The sequence below is a fragment of the Zalophus californianus genome, chromosome 4 (assembly GCF_009762305.2).
Source record: "Zalophus californianus isolate mZalCal1 chromosome 4, mZalCal1.pri.v2, whole genome shotgun sequence".
Taxonomy (NCBI): domain Eukaryota; kingdom Metazoa; phylum Chordata; class Mammalia; order Carnivora; family Otariidae; genus Zalophus; species Zalophus californianus.
This window is the reverse complement of record NC_045598.1, coordinates 184333151-184354962: the sequence shown is the minus strand read 5'-3', so window position 1 is coordinate 184354962 and position 21812 is coordinate 184333151. Positions and strand designations below refer to the sequence as shown.

At 44.6% G+C, this 21812-nt stretch overlaps 1 protein-coding gene across 6 annotated transcripts in view; it reads right to left on the bottom strand.

Moving 5' to 3' along the window:
- Positions 1-2134: 2134 nt before the first annotated feature.
- The window catches only part of KHDRBS3 (KH RNA binding domain containing, signal transduction associated 3), a 180503-nt gene continuing 160825 nt past the window's right edge, over positions 2135-21812 (bottom strand). For 4 of the 6 annotated variants that reach the window (XM_035727224.1, XM_027615975.2, XM_035727223.1 and 1 more), the window contains 2 exons: positions 13024-13082; positions 10530-11155 (listed from right to left, as the gene is read on the bottom strand). In XM_035727224.1, the coding sequence (XP_035583117.1) occupies positions 11064-11155; positions 13024-13082 (151 nt within the window). In that variant the 3' untranslated portion in view covers positions 10530-11063. Of the gene's footprint in view, positions 2705-3813; positions 3894-9542; positions 9602-10529; positions 11156-13023; positions 13083-21812 lie in introns of those variants that run through there. The other 2 variants (XR_003523740.2, XR_003523741.2) reach the window with 2 other exon arrangements.

The following is a 21812-nucleotide window of genomic DNA, read 5'->3' as shown; positions in this document are numbered from 1 at the left end:
TCGGACCCTGGGCCGCGCTGGGAAAGTTCCCCAAGAGGAAGTCTGTCCCAGGGCCAGACCTGTGCCCCAGGAGCCCATGCTGGCCCCCATACTCCCCACCCCGCTCCCGAGGCGCCCAGCCTCCCCTGCAGACCGCTCCCCTGCATTTCTCTCCCCGCCTCCCAGCCTCCCACCTCCCTCATCTCAAACACATGCCCTCTCCAGCAACTCCTTACAGAAGCTCCTTGAAGGAGCTGATGATACTCATTCTCCGAATCTGCTCCCTGCTCTCACTCTGCGAAGTCAACCATGGTCACAGAGGCCTCTGTGAGTCTGTCCGTACCGTCAGTCCCTAATGCATCCCCTGTTCCTTCTGTCTTCCTGTCACAGGGAGGGGATTTATTTTCTCAGTGGCCCTACACCAGATTCTCGGCACCGTCCAGTGCCCTGTCCTGCGCTCCACATCAGCCTGTGGACAGGCTTAGCGGCTCTACTTTGCAGGCACGTCTGGAGCTTGGCCGGTCCTCAACGCTTGCATGGCTGCCCTTGGGCCAGGCTAGCATTCCCTCTTCCCTCCACTGCAGTGGCCTCTGGGGGCGTCTCCTTCTGGCGCCACAACAGCCTATTCTCAACAGGGCTGCCAAAGCAACTCTTAGAAGACACACTGGGCCGTGCCGATCTTCTGCGCAAACCCCTCCCGCACAAAGCTCCCTTTTAAGTAAAGCTCAAAAGTGGCCCTACAGGCCCCCGTCCTCCCACCACCCCGATTTCACTGTGGTCGTCTTTGCCCCTTGCTTGTTCCGTCACTTCGACACCGGCACCCTTGCAGCTCCTCAAGCTGCCAAGCACGTTCCCACTTCAGCATCTTCGCACTTGCTGGGGTCTTGATGTGGCTCATTTTCTTCCTTTCCTGGGTCCCTGCTAACCTGTGACCTCGTTAGTCTTCTGCCACACAGATTAGAGTCTAACCCCCAGCTCCCGTGGCGGTGCTCTCAAGTTCCTCAACAGCACTCTCACCACCTGGCCTTTTCCGGGTTTGTGGCCCATGGCCTGTCCCCTCCCGCTGGAAAGTACGCTCCCCGAGGGTGGGCTCGCTCATCTGCCCACTCCGACGTGTAGGGCAGTGCCCAGCACAGAAGAGATTCTTGACAAGTATGCGTTTAATGGACTACGTAACGGAGGCAGTACCAGAAGAGGCCAAAGCTATGGTGGAAGAGTGGGAGCAAGGAGAAGGGGACAGACGGGAGAGGCGTTGGAGAGTTCGAGGCCCTGGGATTCTGTGTGTAGGTTTAGGACCAGTGTCCCCGACTTGGTGGGTGGAAAGGCTGCAAGCGGCGACGGAGCTCAAATTTTTTTTTCCATTTATAACAATCTGGCTTATGTTCTAAAGTTCTTCGTTGTTCAATTAATTTCAAACAAAAGGGTCCCTTCGGGCGCCTGGGTGGCTCAGTCAGTTAAGCGTCTGCCTTTGTCTCAGGTCATGATCCCAGGGTCCTGGGCTCCTTGCTCAGCGGGGAGCCTGCTTCTCCCTCTCCTCCCCACTCGGGCTCGCTCTTCTCGCTCATGCTCTCTGTCGCTATCTTTGTCTCTCCCTCTCTCTGATAAATAAGAAACCCTGAAACAAACAAACAAAAGGGTCCCTGGAGCTGACTGTCACTGCACACCGCCTTCCCGACCACGCGCTGAGGGGCGCTCACAGCCGCAGGGCCGTGGTGCCCACCTGCTGCCGCCCGCGGCGTGTGCCGCACCCTCTCCGACACTGGGCTGTCCGTCCTTGCACTTCTGAGATGCACAACTGTGTATGTGACAAATGCAAAGGCATGACTGCAGGACTGGAGAATGTTTTTCGGATGCATCATGAGAAGATATGGAAAAGCGAGCTTATAAGTTATTCTGTGGTTAACACAATGCTCCTAACGTGGTACGCTGTCAAAGTGAATGCCTTAGAGGAAATGTGTCTTTGAGGTAGGAGAGTGACAATTTAACAATGCACAAGACTGTTCCTGAAATTCCAAGACTAGGAAACATGTTGTGTGAGTTTCTAGCAGAAGGAATAAAACATTCTCCTGGGGCATATTGAATTAAAATCACAATGCACCAGTAAATGAAGAAAAGAGAACGAACAGAATAATACTGTCCACAGGGATTATGACCTTTATGTTCCATAACAAATTACAGAGAGGCATGAAAATCAGCTTTCTTTTCTGGCAGTACCACTCTGCTTCCTGCAGAAGCCTTTGTAATTAACCTTTTATGTGACAGAATACTTTTGGTGGAACACGTCCATATTTATTTGTCCATAACTGAGACAGATAAATCATTTTCAAATCTGGACTACGTATAGAATCCGGACTTCTTGCAGTGAGTTGCAGCCATAGATGGTTCTCAAGTGTGCAAAATTTAGAGCTTGCTGAAATAACAAGACTTGGTTTTTCTAGGTTTATAGTAAAGTGCAGGAGATTGAAATGGGCAGCCTTTATTAAGTATCACACAAATCATTTGTTTGTTGTTGTTAGGAGACCACAAAATAAGATTGATTTTCTTTCCTTTTTTTAAACAGGCTTTCCAAATTAAAAAGCATACCATTTTATAAAACATTTCACAGGACATAAAACTGTGAAAAAAAATTCAGATGATTTTCAAGCTCCCAAGTGAATTCATTTACTGACTAGGCACGTTGGTGAGTTAACGATTCGTAAGCAGTCCATAATTCGAAGGAAAGCCCCTGAAAGAGAGGAAAATCAAATATATTTGTATACATCAAGAAACTAATAATTATTTATGCTCTGTTGCGGATGGCAGGATTTAGGCAGAGGAAGGAAGTAAGCAGAAACTTAACAGAAATAAGGTTATTTATGGAAAACAAGGCAAAACAGAATTATAGAAACTTAAGGACATAAAATATTTGTGTTCAGTAAGGCAGATGAATGGTTAATTAGCAGAGGAGCATCAGAATACTCTCCCTTACAACCTTTATGGGTATGATTTCAGAATGGCCTTGTTTGACATGGAACCTCTAATATCAAAATGTGAAACGGGTCCCTATGGGTACACACTGGACAGTCCTTGACTTCCTGTCATCTGAGACGAGAACCAACCCTCAGATATATTTACAACTTTTTATTAACTAACACCAAAGCACATATTTTGATGTGCTACACAGAACACAACTGCTATTTCAAAAACCCAGTGGTAATCAAGAGGGAAGAAAAGCAACCAATCACAATGGAGAAGTGGCCGTCACTATGCTTACTCCTCACAGCTCTGGTCACACACGCCTGGCCCCAGGAGACCCGTCAACACCACACAATTTGTTCATGGTGCCCTATGACCTAGCCCTTCCGAGCTCCCCAGCACCCCCGTTCCTCTCCCGGCACGGGCCCCCGCTCACGTCCCCCGACGTGGTGCAGCTTCATGCCCTGGTCAGCACCGCCTCGCTCACCTGCACCAGCCTGTCAACGCCCGCCATTCTCTGTGAAACCTTTTCCTCCCCGCCCCCCCCCCCCCGCCCCAGAGTTTCACCCCCTTTCCCTCTGGCTGCACCACCTCCGCCTTCACTTAGCCTCTGATTGCTGCACACGGCCCGAGACAGGGAGCCACGCGGCGGCACCTGCGCGTGCTTCGGGGGCTGGACCCCATCGACGCAACCTGAATTGAAAGGCTAATACCGTAAAAGGTAAACATCGAATGTAGTAAATCTATTAACTGGGTATTGTTTAATCAGTGAGTACTTCTTCAACAGCTTGATGACTGTTCCAGTGCGGACTCATTCCGGACCCTGAGGGACACTGGCCGGCAGCTCCAAACCAGGTGTGTGCCAATCGAGAGCCAGCAGCCGGTACTCTCAGAGTGAACAGAAGAAAGGGTTCTTCTGGCAACAGAAGAGAGGCGAGATCTCGAAGCACGGGCAGGATCTGGGAAAGCAGAGCACAGGAAAAGCTGGGCGAGGATGCCCCCCGGAGCAAACCCACTCAGGGTTCCAGGACCTGCAACTGTCAGCTGTCCCTGTCGCCTAAGACACGCCCCGGGAGCTGCTGTGAAGGGGTCTGGCGCCCCCCGCACGCCTCATTCCTCTGCACCGGGACCCGCCCCACCCCGTGCCATGCCGCCCACCCACTTGGAGTAGAAGAGTGTTCTGTGTGGCGCAGGTGCCAACCACTGACGGTAAGGAATGCATGCAGCATGCAGGGTTCAAGTTTCTCTGAAAAGCGTATCACAGGAACAATAGAGTAATATTCATGAAACATAGAAAGGCTCAATGAACCTACTTCAGAAATTTGTTAAGATGTATACAAACGTGTACAATAACAGAGATGTAGGGCTATGCTTTCTAGCACTCTTATTCATGGGTATAAAATGCTGGAAGTGAACTACATGTCCGTCAATACTTGTTTAAATTATAAATCATGTAACTATTATTCAGCCAATAAAAAGAAAAAGGTAGCTTTATAGTATAAAATGATAGAAAATGAACTCTATGATGTACTCTAAAGTGAAACAAGGGGGTAGAAAACAGTGTACTGTTTTGTATGTAAAAAGGAAATGTGCTTTGCCTATGCACAGACTATCTTGGGAAAAATATACAAAAAACCAATGCAAACAGCTGCCTTGGGGGTTTGGGGCGGGGTGGGGGGGTGGGGAGGGATGAAGACCAACTTTTCACTGTGTACTCTTGGACTTTTGGATTTTGTACCAAGCACGCGTAGCACATGTATTACCTATCAAATAAAGGACATATTTTGGCTTTCCAACTTCACACACATTTCCTCCCACTAAAAAAGCCAGTGGTTGCAGAAGTAACGATCTCATTTCCACTGAGAAACCAAACTAATAGTGCAAAGTGTCAGGGCTAGGATTTTAAAAAGTCACAGGGTGGTTGGCTCATTCTTTCCCTTCCCTCATGTGCTCCACACTGAACACCTCATCAGCCCCCGCTGTGTGCCAGGCACGATCCTGGCATCTGGGTGGACAAGTCAAGTAAGACATGGTTCTGTGTTTAAAGAACCTCATCTTGCAGTTGGTGAGAAAGACACACCAACGAGTAGAGCAGAGATCTAGCTCGGAGATAACGCCTCCAACCTTGCGCATTTCTTCTCTCTGCCCATTTTCAGTTCGGGCCTGTCAGGTACGAGGAACTGTGTTAGGCAGCATACATGGAGACAGGAGTAAGGCCTGGATCTTGCCAGTAGTGGTGGTCAAATGAGACTTTTAGATATCTCTATCTACATCTGAATGACCCCATTTAAGAACCTGTCAATTTCTCTCCAAGTTCAAGGATGACTCTAACTCCACCTGGTAAAGCCAAGGATGTCCTAAATCCACTTTCCTCTACTGTGGAGACACTGAGTCTCCTCATTCATTTTATTCACTCGTGTATTCGACTGCTTGTTCACGGACCCCTTCCAGGGCATAAGACGTGTTTCTATGCTGGTGGGAGTGGGTGGAAAGGAGCGTGAAAAGTCCGTTGAGGGACCCTATTTTTGCAGAATTCAGGCAGCTCTAAGGGTTCTCAGCAGGGACTCGAACCCGATGCCTGATGCAGAGAGAGTGTGCCGAGGAAGGCTTCCCCGGGACACGGGGAAGCTTCCGGGCTCACTTTGAGGCTGGACAGACCATGATGACTAGCCGTACAAGAGCTGGCTGAGAGGGGTAGGGAAGCGTGGCTCCAGGCAGAGGATGACCTGGACAGGAAAGCACCGAGAGGGATGTTTAGTACCAAGGCTGGAGCAGCCGTGAGGTGGGGCCAAGATCACGTCGGGCTTTGCATGCAGAGCCAAGAGCCTGAGCCTGACACTGCACAACATGGGGGCCACTGAGGGGCTCACCACACTAAGGTCTGAAACAATGTCCGCGCCAGGCGCTAATCACTGAAATCGAATCCCATTGAGAATCAACTTCAGTTGGATGGGATTTTCCATTAGATAAGAGGAGGATGCAATTCAGATCTGAAAATGTTCTACAGCCTTTCTGAAAGATGGACACAGAATCAAGACAAAGTAGATTTTGTTATTTTCAATATAATCAGAGGTTTTTTTTTTTTTTTCCTTTCTATCTGTACAAGACACTGGGTAGCAACGTAAATAGATGTTATTTGTATAGAAAATAACTTTATTATTTACATTCATTACCTAAACCCTATAAAGTGGCTTCTATTTTGGTTATTAGACTTTTGATTACGTTTTTATTTTTTTCTCCAAATTGTAGACTCTGGGATTCATGTCTCTGTACACAATGACCAGAGCTACTGTCTAATTTTGAGTTAAACCAATGGAGCTAGACCTTCTGAATTGTAATTGGCAGTAGTGGTGGTCAGTGACATGAGTGGGGTTTTTGCTGCGGCTGTTGTCGTTTTTGGTCTCTGCCAACTACTCCTAACAAGCGCTACCACTGTCTGTTAGGAATCCTACTGATGCACTGACGGCGTCACTCTCTCATACTCACTGACTTGCTGCACACCTGCTCTGCTGAGAGAAGGCTAAGAGGATAAACGGTTAGGGCCCTATTTTTTAAGACACCCTGTGTCTGGATTTCGGATCAACAGGCAGTGCAAGCAGAGGTTCGTACAAAGTTCTTGTTGGAGCGGAGACGGACAAGGCACTTTCTCTGCCTAAGGGGATGGAGTAGGGCAAGCTGAGAGGTGAGGAGGATGTTACAATGGAAAATGGGGTCACTGTGTCTCAGCTTCTTAGCGGGACCTGAGAGACCCTGCATTATGTGCCCCATGCCTCCCAGACAGCATCATCTGTTGCTTTCTCTGATTACCTAATATAACTGATGTCTCTTAGATAATTGCTCTTTCTTATAATTCCACGTATTTACATTAAGTAACAAACAAGGGCAAATACCTACATCAGTGCCGGACATGTTTCTAATCCTTCACAGCAATACTGAGGTCGCTAGAATTACTGTGCCATTTTACAGGTGGGGGAACTGCCATCTCGACTGTAGTTCAGAGAGGTTAAGTAACTTAACCAAGGTTATCCAGCTGGTAAATGACAGAGCTGGGATATGAATGCTTCCCGGAATACCTTCCCCTATGTGGTTAGGTTATCTCCTCCTGGGCCCCATGCCTCTCTGCTGGCACCTGTCCCACCTCCAACCACCTGCCTGGCAGACAGGTCTCTCTTCCATGCGCCCGCACTTCTCCTACTGACCCCTTCCTTGCCCCTCTCCCCAGCAGGCTGTTGCGTCTTCAGTGACAGGACTATGTCATCGGCATTTAATTTCCAGTGTCTGTAGCACAGCAGACATTAAGTCAACGTATCTGCATGGATACTGATACTGATTCAAGCCAGAGTATCATGAATATAAGACGATTCAGAACCTAAATACCGTCAAAGAATCTCTCCAGGAAGGAATCTGGTGCAGGGGTGGAACAGACAGAGAGGGGAATACTTATCAATCGCAATGTGTTGATAAGGCTCAGGGCTGTGGGAGTCACTTTCAGGGATACAGGTAACATGAAGATTAGCCCCTGCTCTCAAAGAGCCTTTAATCTGATGGGGAAGTCAGTGCTAGTCCAGAGCTGGCTAACAACAAAGCTCGGGATTAAAGCAGATGGTTTAAAATTGGCTCTACCAGTTGCAGGGTGTGAGAGTTTTCTACCTAAGTGACTTCACGTTTTGAAGCTGAAGTGTCTTCCTCTGTAAAATGGAGACCACACTTACCTTCTTGTGGTTGTGAGCATTCAATGAAATCATTTATTGAGAGTGATGAACTCATGCTTGGTCAAAGTGGCAACTTGTAACCAACCTAAGTCACTAACACGAGTAAGTATAAACTAAGCATGTTACTTCAGAGAGGGCACTGGGCCAAGTCCTGAGGAGTGGACGCGATTTCTGGGGGTGGAGGAACTGGGGCGAGCACGCTTCCATTCCATCCTGAATTACTGCAGTCTAAGTAAGGCCCATGGCTTAAAGATCTTCGCATTCGCGGTGCCTCCTCTGTGTCTAATACAAAACTCATGCTCGGTACACATTGTAAGATGAGAAAAGAAACTATTAATCCCAAGGGGGTAGACAAAGGTCAGGGGAAAGATCTGGGAACTATGCAATGTGCTTTGAGGGGCGGGAGAAGACTGCTTGCCTACAGCAGAGTCTTCATGTTGAAACGGAAAGCAATGAGGCTTGGCAGCCTACGTGCCAAAAATGGGAAGCCCTTGGAAGCCAAACAGGAGGATTCTTGTCCAATATTATTCCTGGTGGTTCCTGACCTTTCTGAATCACAATCCCTTTTTATAGTTCAAATGGAGCTATGGGTTCTTTAAAAAATGAAAATAAACATGACACTGAACAATAATTCCTATGAATTAAGCTTGAAGACCCTTTGGGGGTTTACTCTCTAGGGACCTATCTATAATCTCTCACTTAAGAAACCTGCGTTATTATTCAATATGCTAATCCCCCCTCCAAAATTACTTAATAAGAAGGAAAATAGTGAAAAGTTTCAATGTAACACATTGAAAAAATGCGTGATGTGTCACATTCTCTTTCTGTGCAAGAAAAGCCCCCCCCTCCACAACAAAAACAAAAACAAAAACAAAAAAAAAACCCTCAAAACCAAAAATCTTATTTTGGTCCATGAGAATAAAGAGAACTATTTTCTTCCTAATAGTAAGTTAATTATTTCAGGTTACTTTTGGCTACTGGAGGGGGAAAAAAAGCTCAGCTCCTACCCATACATATTAAATATGGGTATTCAACTTGACAATTCAACTTCACATTTACTGTATCACTTTTCAGGTTACAAAGCACTCACAATATTAGCTCACTCAGTTCTTAGTAACAACTACAGGAGCTAAGCATCATTCTCCTCATGCTGATGTCCAAAGGTACGTGTCAGGGGCAGAGCTCAAATAAAACTACTTTTAAAGAGGAAGACTCTCTGGAATATCAGGGCCTAAGTAGTGTGTCTGATGGTTTAGAAAAAAAAAACAAGAATACCCTGAGACCAAACTAATGATATGTTTCCTTTACAGATCCCTAATTTTTTTTTTAAGTTTATGAAATAATTTTATTAAACACAGGTTCTAGTACTTGTCTTATAAAAGTAATAACTTGTTTTGCAAAATTCAGGAAGGACAGAAAAGTGCATACACAAAATCATACTTTCACAAGCCTAAGATAATTATCATCAAAAATCTGCAGCATACCAGTGTAATTTTTTTTACCTATAAATATATAGAGAGTATACACAGTTTTTAAAAAATAAAATTGGGGTCATATTATACATTAGGCTTGATAAACTGCTTTTTTTCCCTTGATAGTTTGGACATTTTTTTCATGTGATTGACTGGGCTTCTATTTTTACTGAAGAAGGCAATCCAAGTATTAACTGCTGTGACAACGTCCGCCTCTGCCGCCCGTGGCACCCACAAGGCCGGCTGGGTCTGACTTGTTTGTATTCAGGGAGCTTCTGTTCTGACTGGAGGAGTTAATTTGCCATAATCACTAGTGCTGGAAATAGGAACCAGTGTGGGATATTTTCCATGTGACTTTAGATAAGCATTAAATTGTCTTCATCTTCCGTAACATATCACAATAATTGGAACAAAAGGCACTCACCTTTGTTTGCTCCTCGGGCACAACCAGTTCCTCCGACTTCCCAAGATGGCTGACATTTCCTAACAAAAGAAAAGACCTTTTTACTCAAAGAGAAGGAAATCTCTTAAGAAACAAAAATTAAACATTTTACATAATCTACAATTAAAAAAAAAAACTTAAGCCAAATGATTAAAGAATAACTTTATTAAATATTTGTCAGTTTTAAGAAGTGCCCTCAATTACTAACCAAAGAATGTATTACAAACAACTAGTTATGAGGTTTTACATTTGTTTAATAGGGAAAAATTGGCCCCAATTAAACTGACTGAACTAAGGCTTTTTAGATTACTAAAACAAATTAAACTTTTTAAAATGAGAATTTAGGTGATCTTAAAACCTCTCTAAAATGGATAATGAAACTTGCTAAGTTGTAATCTCCCTGGTTTTATTAGTTATATTAAGATAAATTAAGTGAGATTAAAATCTTATTTGATTTATTTACCTTTGACAATGAAGACCGTTTAAGGGTTACACATCCTCAGCCTTGGCGAGTGCGACCTCAATTAGTCAAGTCAGAATGTCTTTAAAAGCTTTGTGCTTATTGCTTCCAGCATGGAGCGAGGTGTTCATTAAGGTACCAAAATTCTCATAAAAAATCCAAAGTTGCACTAGTGAAAAAACGCTCAACAAGATGAAAACTGATCACATCTTTTTCAGAAAATCAGTAGTTATTTTAAAACCAGTTTTTAAACAAGATTTGGTTTTGCGTCGTTTTAACGTGCTACTCAACGCAGCTTAACACCATGTGGACTCTTTAAACAGCATTTAAATCTACGGTGAGTATAGAATGGTACATTTAATTTTATACCATTTTTTAAGTCAGTTGTACAACGTTTAGTGTGACCCTTTTATGACAAGCGTTGTTAAATGAACTCTTTCCCTGTTTACAACTATTTATGAAGGCCTTTTTAAATAAGAGAAACATGAAATTGTTAGCTCACACACACGGAATTTCTTTCAAAAGTTTATTTAGTATCAAGCAAGAGGAGACTTTGCTCAACACTACAGAACATTTCAAGACTTGAGTTACAAAAGAATACCACATTATTTGCACTTGTAATTGGCTTCCCTTTTTACGCATGTTGGCAAGAGAAAAAAAAACTAGCATATGGCTGAAAGATAAAATAACTAAATTGCTATGGAAACCTTTAAAATGAAAGGTGAGGCTTATGTTAAAAGGATGGATTAACATATTTAGTAAACCTAGTTTTTTGTTTAACACTAGTTAATCAAAGTTATTTTTTTTTCCTTTTGATGACCTATTTTTTCATATACAGACTGGAAATAACAAAATTTTACATGTCTTTTTTTTTTTTTTTTCTGCCCAGGTTGATGTTTCCACAAAGTAGTTTTAAAGTTCCATCCATTCAGATTTTAAGCATTTTGATTTATTTAAAAAGGGATTGTTCATAGAAAAACATTACTTTGAACAGTACACAGGACTGGTGGAGACTGGCTATTTCACAACACCAGACAGTACAATCAGTATCTGCCGTAGGGCTGGTCTCTGTAGACGCCCTTCGCGGTCCTCGCTGCAGGTGCCTTGTGTCTCGAGTTAGTCCAGTCCTCTTGCCCTAAAATCAGTAAGATGAACCACAATTAGATCATGGCCATGGATCCTGCTGGCTTCATTTTTCAGAATCTAACTTAACCCTGAACCAGTGGTAGATGTCGTATTGAAGACATATATCCCTGATGTACCACACACACACACACACACACAAAACAAGGGTATTTACTTCGAGAAAAATTACAAACACAGTGGGAAATGGTCACCCTACTAACAAAAACTATCAGTATGGGAAGAAGAATGATTTTTGTATCTTAAATGGCAACCAACTTGCAAGAACTTTCCTCTCGGTCACTCATTTTAACAAAAGCTCACACGCTCAAACAGCCAACTGAACTGCCTTTTGCTAAATGTTAAGACATTCATGAATGGGAAAGAGAATGGGAACAGGATCGCTCAGATTTCTTTTGACAGCAAAAACAAACACCACACAGATAAAGATCTGTGCAGGCAAAGGCAGACAAACATAACAAGCAACGTGGGGATGGGCAGGGTGGTCACCGGTCTCCTAGGTCCTTCCCCAGACAGAGGGAATGGAAGTCGTGTTCAGGGGAAAGGTAGCCTCAACAATACTTCCTGAATACGAAATAAACTTAATGACAGAATGTCAAATTTCACTCATCATAATACTAAATCCATAACAGACAAGTGTACGAATAACAAAAGGCCTTCCATCATCCATTCAGACGTCCTGAAATTAAACACCTGTTCCATCTCAGCCCTTCCACTGAGTAATCTACAGGTCTCCAACAACAAACAGTTAACATTTCTGCTGCAACCTACAGCAATTTAAAAGCCATGCGTCCACTGAGACCAATTTAAAAAGGCTGTGAAGGAAAAATACTTAAAATGACCTCTTCTTTTGATACAAACATGCAATCAACGTCATTCCCTCAAGCTAACTTGCATCCATTTAAGTAGACCGCATTCAGCAAACCAAGGCATTTCTCTTAAGTGTTTGTTACAAAAACCAAAACAAAAAAATATCCAAGGTAAGGTCATCACAGCTTGGGGCAGGTGATATAACAAAATGCACTTCAAAAGGAACACCGGAAAATGGTTTTTCACTCATGTTCAGAGAAATGTCAGAACATCCATTAACCAAAATCCTGATTCACTTGCACTGGGTACTAGGCATTTATCAGAGCTTTGCAACTGATTGAAGCTTCCTGTTCTCTGATCTCTTTGTCCTCCGGCAAAGGAGCTTCTTACTATCATTATGTTGCTGCTGCCAATTCTTTTAATTAAACCTGTCCTCCTCCTGCATACTGAGACTTCGGACATGGATTCCCCAGCATCTCTACCAGCTCCCACTGAATTAAGTGGGGTTTAGCTGTCTCCCCGTAAGCCAGCCGGAGAGAGCCTTACATCCCCTCCCTGGCTCAGTGCTTTTGTAACCTTTATGGAAGGACTCCCACTGTAATGTTTTTAAGAGGGTTTGGGATTGGAGATGAATTAAAATACGAAGATGGGGGTGGGACAATCCTTTGAGAGCTGCAGTCTCAACGGCTTTTTCCTTCACTGTCGAGAAGCAAAGACACTTCAAAAAGACCTGAGCTATCAAGTGTCTGCAGTCTGGCAAACGACTCTATAAATGAGACAATCAGCACATGGCAATCAACCCAAACAGAAAATCTAAGTTGAGAATGCGAGTCTACGCAATTTTCTGTGAGTTTTCAGTCCTCTTTAAATATTAAATTTAAATCGTAAAGGAGCTTCTGAAAATAGCTAGATATGCACAGAAGAACTGAAAGGGAAGTTGCTTTTTCAGTCCAAATGTCTTTATGGATTTCTCCTCAATTCTGATCTTGAAGGTGCTTCTATGATCATGCCCCCTGCTCTATTTCTGGTTCATGTTGGCCAGTTACTCACCGTAGGAATCGTATGTCTCTTCGCTGAGTCCATGTCCATAATCATAGTAATCAGCACCACTGCATTGAACAAAACAAAAGGCACAAAGAAAAAAAAAAAAGATGAAAACAGGACAAAACAACTTTACTGTGAGCTTAAAACATATTCAGTGAAGTATTCTAAAACCTAAAGATAACCAATCAAGGGCAGGGCTACACACTGAAAGGAAGAATTTCCACCGAGATGGCAGAGGTCTAACACAGAAACTTTAGACCTTGGGAATATCAAAGATTTCTAGCTGCGATATTTAATAAACATGTCTGTCACTTTAGCCACGGCCATCGGCCAATGAGCACAGCGTGAGTGTGTCCGTGTGTCCTGAAAGGGCAGGCACCGTGGCTGTGGACAGGACAGAGAACCACAGGTCTGTCCAACAGGAGGAAGGCTCCTGCCTACCAGAGAACCCGATGCCGTGCGATCTGGTAACAGGGACTAGACCCAGTGTTCCATTTCGTCAGCACTAAGGCATTACTGTTAGGAAGTCGGTGTGATGACTGTGTCGTGACAGGACAGCAGGGAGGCTCCCCGCCAGCCGGTCATGGCACTCTGGCAACGTCCGTGAGGATGGAGGCTGAGCATCTTTGCAAAGCACAGGCACGTCTCTGTTCTAATGTATGGCATCCTTGAGGTGGGGGTGGGGGTGGGGGTGAGGAGGGAGCCTGCTACCGTGGCCATTCTGCAGATATTGCACATTTGAACAGGCATAATTTTTTATAGGAACAAACCTATGCAAAATCTAGATTACTAAACCATGGCAGATACAGTTAGTTTATGATGCTATTTTGGTAACCAAGGAAGGGCTTCCACTCATCTTCTCAGGCTTTGCGCTTTCCTACTCTACTTAATTTTGTAGGGAAACAATCGTCCTGAATTTGTTACCTTGGATTGTCATGGAAATAAACATTCTCATTATTCCAACCTCATGCAATCAAGTAAGAAGTTCTAATCAAAATGGAAAATGATCCAGCTCAGCTGCTTAACACCTTAGGAAGCTGCAAGATGAGTAATAAAATCCATGGTGTAAGTGTTGCTGAGTGCCAACTGCCGAGATCCCACGGAGTCCTCACAGCAGCCCCCTGCGGGAAGTGGAACTGTCATACCCATTTTAGAGATAAGGATGCTGCGGCAGATCAGAAGGCCAGGACACCAGCCTAAAATCTCACAGAGAACAAAAAGGTGACACACTCGTCGGTCAAACCCACACCTGGCTCTCCGCCCATGCTTCCTCTGCCAGGTGAGCGGTACCAGAGACTCATCACTCTGACAGCTGCAGCACAGCATGGCGATCCAAGGAGGAAGTGGTAAGCAAGAGGAATAGGTTCCTTTTTGCCTCAAGCATGTGCAGGTAGCTCTTTACTCCTGCTCCTCCTTCTGCCAAAAGTGTTCTTTCCTCTCCTTCTAAGCTACCTGCTACTCAGTCTGTAGCCAAAATACTACCTCCTCAGAGAACCTTCCTGATTTCCCAGAGTTAGGCTGGCTCCCCAGGCCACTTTCCTTGCCCCCACTCCCCCCCATCCCCCCGCCACCGGCTCCCAAGACCTCACTCTGCATGGACGGAGTGAGTCCACAGAGGAGGCACGCCTCCACCATTGGCTGCATCCCATGGCTTCCCGAGAATGCAATGCTAGAGCAGTTCTGAGCCACCAACCAGGAGGGTGAAGCTGAGGAAGGGGTGCGGAGAAGGGGGCGGAGAAGGGGGTAGCAGCAGGGGCCTTCCAGGCAGAGCAAACTGCACATGTAAGGCACAGATGTATGAAACAGCCTGAGCAATTTGCGTGTCTACAAGTACCTCCATCACACAGAGTTAATAAGCACTGATAAAATGCCGAGGCCAGAATATTCCTCAGTATAAAATGCTTCCTCCATGTGAAAATATAGGTCAGATCTTGTTATCCTGGTTTAATCACATCCTCACTAGTTAATTAAACACAGCGTAACATACTGGTTATGATGGGAGCTCTCTGGCATGGAGACAGAACAGAAGCTCTCTGGAATGTGCTGTGTTAAGCTCCACAGCTTTTTAAATGTTGCCCAGGAACAGAATAGTCACTCCTACAGCTGACCTATTATACCAAGGGCAACGTGCAATTTTTCTAAGGAGGCACATGGAGCTACAGAGTTTTATAAAAAGGTCTTCAGACTGAGAGCTGATATTCCTAGAGGACATGGGAGAAAGGCAGGCAGTGTGAGAGCAAGGGCACTCTGCTCAGTGAGACCCCTTCACTCACGGAGTCTCCATGCGCATGACTGCGCTTAATCTCCCTCAAATCACTATCCTTGAAGATGGAGCAGCTGAGGCTCAGGGAGGCTGAGCCACCTGCCCAGAGTCACAAAGCTCAGAAGGGACAGCACCCACGCTCAAAGCTCAGGATGCCACCATCACCATGTGCTGAAGACCTATACCAGCGGTGGACTCTGCTCACCGTGGGGCAGCCTTACAGGGGCGGAGGGGGGGTTCCCTGTTCACTCTGACCTGCTCTGTCACTCTTCTGGAATGTCTGACTTGCCCTCCGCCCCCCCCCCCCCCGGCCCAGGGCTTCCAGGATCCCTCCTCATGCTCAGAAATGTACGGATCCACACGGAACTCACTGCCATGTGATCATGGTTAATTATCACTGCCTTACTTCTCTGTCTGGTCTCAAATTCCCCCTCTCCCTTTCAATAGCCCTAATTTTCTCTCGAGGCAGCAAATTTATCTATGATGAGAAGGAAACGGGAGGGACTAGCGGAAAAAAGGATCAAAGAAACATTCATATTAAAAAACAAAAATCCAGCAGCAAGTGATCTAAGAAGTAATATTGCTTTCGTACCTCTTAAGGTTTTACAGATTTAAATATGAGAACTGCCTTTAAAGTAGAATTATTTTTCTTTCATCTTGAGGACAGAACTTTAGAAACTAATCTCTTGATGAAATGTCAGTGTTAAATACTGGTCAAGACACCTGAGTCTGAACTGGGGCCTCCACCTGCCGGGCTCATTGGGAGAACCGACCCACCAGCTGTCTTTGTGCTCCATCCGTCAAACCACGGGCAGGTCTGACATTCTTGATGGCTCACACACAGCATTTGGCCACAAAGTAGTCAAAACAACTTCTCATTTTGTTGAAAATAAATTGGCTAATGTTTCATAGAAACTCAGCACTAAATTAAATGAACCTCAGTCCTCTTTCCAAAGGTCAGAAGTTACAGCATAATGGCTCCTTAGACAAATAAAACCCTGATGTTCTTGAGAATTTTGTCTGTTGCACAAAGTGAGTTACGTCTTCATAGGCCTAAAAGAATTTCCTTTACAGAGACAGGTCCCCACTGTGTAACTCGAAGCTGTAAATGGCAGGCACTGAAGCTGACCGCCAGAGAGGTCAAACCATTACTTTTGACCCAACCAAGTCTTTATTAAACGGACTGAACAGTAATACACATCAGTATAGACTGGACATTTGTCTGTGAAGTGCCTTAAAACCGTTCAGCATAAAAAAAAAAAAAAAATCAGGGGTGAAGACTATTTCCAGTGAACAGGAGGATAAGACGGAGCATAATTTGGCCCAGCGACGGTTTGGTGGTAAGACAATCTTGGTTTTGACAAGTGAAAACTTCAAGCTGACATTTGCTATCATTTCATCCAGTTTCTGATTATTTATTGCAAGACTGTCATCGAGCCAGGAAGCCGGGAGCAGCTGAGCCCCATTCCCAGACCTGTCAGTTCCACTGGATTGCTCTGCCAGCACTTCAGCTCGTGCCCCTCAAATGTCTATTAACCAAAGATGTGTCCTATTTCCCAAGGATAAACCAAAAACCCAACACACGACGAAAGGGAAAAGATACAAAAAATCTTCACTTATGCATACATTATAATCTAATATTAACAAAAGGTAAGAAAACACATTAGGCCAAATAGGCCTCTGCTCCATCAAAAGGGATCCGGGGAAGCTGGTCGCTGAACGGATCAAGAGCGGGCTGCTCGGGCTGCTACAAAAGCGACGTCTGCCCGGACCTTTTATTCCACCCCATTTCCGTGGTCGAAGGAAGTACAAGGATGCAGCCTAACTCCTGGCTTTCCTGGAGGTTCTTGGTTCCATCAACCAGAGTCAAGAAATAGACCCCCACACCGAGAGACAGCACAGGGGTCAGGGAGCAAACTGTGGCCCTGGGAGCAAGTCCACCACTCGCTAGACCTTCTACTCTCCACTGACAGGGGTCCGAGAGGAGGACAGAAAGTCTGAGTCCCCATATCACCCTGTCCCTGTGGGATCAAGAAGGCAATCCTGACATTTACCTGTCCCCTGCCCTTTCAACCTCTTTAAGACTCTCCACTAATTTCTACTTTAAAGTCACTGAAACCACTCTCCCTAGGCCCCTTCCTTGTATTCATGTCAGCTCAGCAAGCTCTAGACCACTAGGCTGCTCTTACCCCCAGGACTCATGAAGTCCTTCCCACTCGCTGCTGTCCAACCTCATCTCCTACCCAACCCCGCCAACCTTTCACTGTGCCCCCTGGAATTGACGGCCCACAACTGGTAAAACCCCTGATATAGTCAGAGTTTCCAGTTTGTTCGGGGCAAAAAAGTTGTGCTGTCATTCTTTTCGCCAGCCCTTCCCTTTGCCTAGAATGCTCTTAGCTCCAGATACCTGCGTGGCTAACTTCACCTTTCTCAAGGTTTTGCTCAAATGACGCCACCTCAACAAGGTCCTCTCAGATTATGATCGCAGTCCCCTGCTCTGACAACCCTCATCCACAGTACTCTGTGCATGTACTCTATTTTGTTCTACAGCACTTGTCACTTCCTAACATATTATATACTTACTTATTATACTTACTATTTCCTCGCAGTACAATGAGAATATATGCTCTACAGGGAGGGACTTGGGGCTGTTTTATTCAATGACATACCTCAAGCCCCTTTAGAACAATACCTAGTACAAGGCAGACACTCAGTAAAATTTGTTAAATACATTGACTTAATTACAACAAAAATTATTGAAAAATTATGTGCCAAGGCAATACAAGAAGTCTGACAAAGTGTTATTAGTGAATAAAGGTGAACGAGACACTACTCTCACCTCACTTCTAAAGGTGCAAAATGGAAGGACTCAAAGAACTTAATATTTTTTGGATGTTGAATAGACTTGAAAAATACAATTAAAAGGAAGCACTAAGCCCAAGTGTGGTCATGTATTTAGGAAAGACTTCTGGGCACTTACTATGTTAAAGACACCATTCTGAAAAATGGAGAGACAGAAGTAAATAAGGTGTGATCTCTACTCTCAAGAAGCTAACAAAGATGAACAAGTACATTTCCAAAGAATAGGGTATAGGTGTGTATGAGCATAGAAGTGTGTCCAAAATACCTTGGGATCACAGTCTCATTACACTGGGAGGTGCGAGGAAAGTAGGAAGGTAACACGGATCGGCTGAGGGACTGAATGAGGAGGGAAGAAGCAACAGGTGAGTGGGGGGTCAGACTACAAAGAAGTTCACGAACTCTAAAAAAAGGGGAATTACTTTACTTAGGTCAGATGGTATACAGAGGGGCATGGGCAGTGTGCACGCCTGTGTATTTTTTCTCATTCAACCTCACGACAGACTGATGGAGTAGATATTATTCTTTCCCTTTATATACAATAAAATTTGAGGCTCTGGAAGTCACCTAACTATCCAAGAACGAACACGAACACATAAGGCCCAGAGTTGTAAGTCAGGTCTGTCTGGTGCCACAGCCTATGTTGATCCGTGAGGATCTGCCTCTCTCCTCCTCTATAACGCTAAGGAGTTCGGAGTTAATCCTTTCAACAGGAAAGTTAGGACAGTGTGTTTATTCCTGGCCCTAGTTCTTTCTTCATCCTCATTCCTGTGTTAAATTCTCAGCTCTCCGTGCACTCGGTATGCCCTTCAAGGTAAATCATAACTTGTGTCTTCAACTTCTCAATTTTTTCTTTTATAAAATTCTCTCTCTTCCCCTTAATCTTTTTAGTTTTCCCATCCTGGTAACCCCAGTTACGTTACTTTTGAAATTTTGGGTTCTAGCATCCATCTCAATTTTTCTATCCTACTTGCTAGCTCTTTATCCTTTGGTGATACTCAACAGCCTTCTGTTGACTTTGTATCCCGGGCTTCCTAACTGGTTTAGCCTTTGTGGCTTCCATGTCTTCTTACCCATGTGAATATTTAACTACTTATTTTAGGATCACCTTCTATTCTTTGGGCTCTGTTCTGTCCAAGTGTTAGTTTTTCAGTTTGCTGAGTCTGTTTTTTTTAAATGCTTAGGACATGTTGGATATATGTTCGTTTTTTGATTTGAGATTCTCAGTTTGCTTGTCTGGGGATGTTACCACTTGTTTAACATAGCTTTCTTCTGGTGGTTGTGAAAAGGGGATAGAATATTACTATCGGGTGGGACATGCAAGTAATTTGTCTCCGGTGTCTGGGGCTCCTGGTTGCCCTACCGGGTGGCACTGTCTGAAGTTTCGCTTTGCATGGCTACAGCTGTCATCTGGGAAGAAACACCACTAACTCGGCACCACTGAGCACCCCTCAGGGCAGGCCCAGACTAGCCTGGTTGCTCCAAAGGCAGCTCTCCAATCAGTCCTCTTGGTGCCTCCTCGTTCACAGCCACCGGTGTGGGGTTATATCTTCCCCAAACCTCCCCTCCACAACAGCACACTTCCTGCCATGGCTGGGGCTTTGTTTCATTTTCCTTTCTCATAGATCTCCTTCCATTTGCTTTTCCTTCCTCAGGAATCTTTCAAATCTTGTTTCTGTCACCTTGTGGGAATCTGAAAGGGGAGGGTGAGTGGAGCAGGTATGTGTTCTCAGTCCATCGTCTTGATTCAATTCTCCTGTCTCTTTTAAAATCCTTTTTTAGTTTTATAATGCATTATAGATTATCTCCTAATCCTCAAAGCCTCTGTCTGAAGCTGACATATCATTTAATTTTACAGGTGAGAAAAATGAGGGCAGAAGAAGAGAGCCGTGTCTAACTCATAACTGTCCTCTGTAGTGCTGATTCCGAGCATGCGGCAGCATCCCCAAATCAGAGAGATATCAACACTAGGACCGAACTAAGTCCACGCCTCAATTAAGAGTCTGTAATAAGGATATTTTGTTGCGATGGTTGTGGCAATTTTGGGGGGTGGGAGGTGAATCCGGAATTCATCCCAGAATTCATCATCAAAGTTAAGTTAGTAAATTCTGTGCTGATCAAATTTAACATAAAAGGGCTGGTGTTTTTCTGGATTATTTTGGCCTATTCCTTTGAGATAAAATTTTATCTATAGTCCTTTTCATAAAAATTAATATTTTAGCAGACATTTAGTGAATGTTCATTATCTGACAGGAAAAACTGCAGGACCGAGCACACGTGGCCCAGGTAACAGCTCCAGCCCGGTGGCCCCCAGACCAGTGCTTCCATTCTGCTTAGAGCCTGGAATCCTCACATAACCACTAAGAATTTTTATAGATAAAGCAGAATAAATGAAAAGTATATTTAAAATGAAATTTGGGGACTACTCTTGTTTTCCTATTATCACAGATAACTGAAAGATCTGAAATTCCTTCAGGGTAAGTGGCTAAAAAAATTCCAACCTGCTCTCTGTAAGAGCCCTACTTCTCGAAGAGTCCTTTCATAACATTTAATAATATTTTCCCAGGAAGATGCTGAATAAATACGTTTTGAACTGGGCTGCACAGGTCGGATAGAAGGAGTCTAGTCATCTGCCCGCCGCTCTGCTACATTTGGACCTTCTCCTGGTGCTTTGTCACTCCGGCTCCCACTGGGGCTGCTCTCTGAACTGAACCACGGCCCTCTCAGATGGGAGAGATGGTGGTAGCATGACGTTACTCCCGTCTTCTGTGTTCTGCTAAGTGTGCTGTGGATCTAAATGCAAGGCTGTTAATCTTTTGCCCCTCTTTCCCTGAGGATTGCAAATTTGGACAAGGCAGCTTTGATGTGGGAGGGAGGCAAGAGCCAGCCGTTCTTCCTAGGCACACTTGGCGTTCACAGCAACCCACTGTGGGATAGGCACACAGTGATATGTCTATCCTCAGGAAGCTTGTGGTGTGAGGACAATTCTTTGGATGGGAAGGCTGCACAAGGGTTAAACTGCTTTAGAGAACTTGCCCCATTCTTCTCTTGCTACTGGATCCCTCTCTAACTCAGCGCTTTCCTAGAGCATTAATACAATTTGCATCTGCAAAATGGCCTAGAGCAGTGGTGGACTCCTAAGAGCCCCTGCCATCCTATTAGGGGGCCCACCAAGTCAAACTATTTTTGTGAAAATAAGCTGACGCTATTCATCTTTTTCACTGTGTTCACATTGCAGGCAATGTGGTGGGTAAAACTCAGTGCTTTGGCAAGAACCAAGGCAGTGGCACCAAACTCTACTAGCAGTTACATTAAGAAAAGTACTTTCATTTAAAAATGTCATGATGAAGCAGTAAGAATTACTAATTTTAATAAATCTCAACTGTTAAGCCCACACCTTTTCACGATTCTGCATGATGACATGGAAGTGTGCTTATGGGATCTCCGCTGCTGGCTGCAGTGTGGGCTGAGCTCAAGCGTGGCTCACAGCAGCCCTTTCTACTCACAGGAATGAAGTGCAGACAGACCACGGTTATGCAACTTACATATGTGGCCGATGTGTTCTCAATAATGAATGAAGTGAGCCTGTCACTTCAAGAAAAAAAATGACAGTATTTGTTACCAATGATAAAATTCGAGCTTGCAGGTATAAACTACAAATTTGAAAAATTAG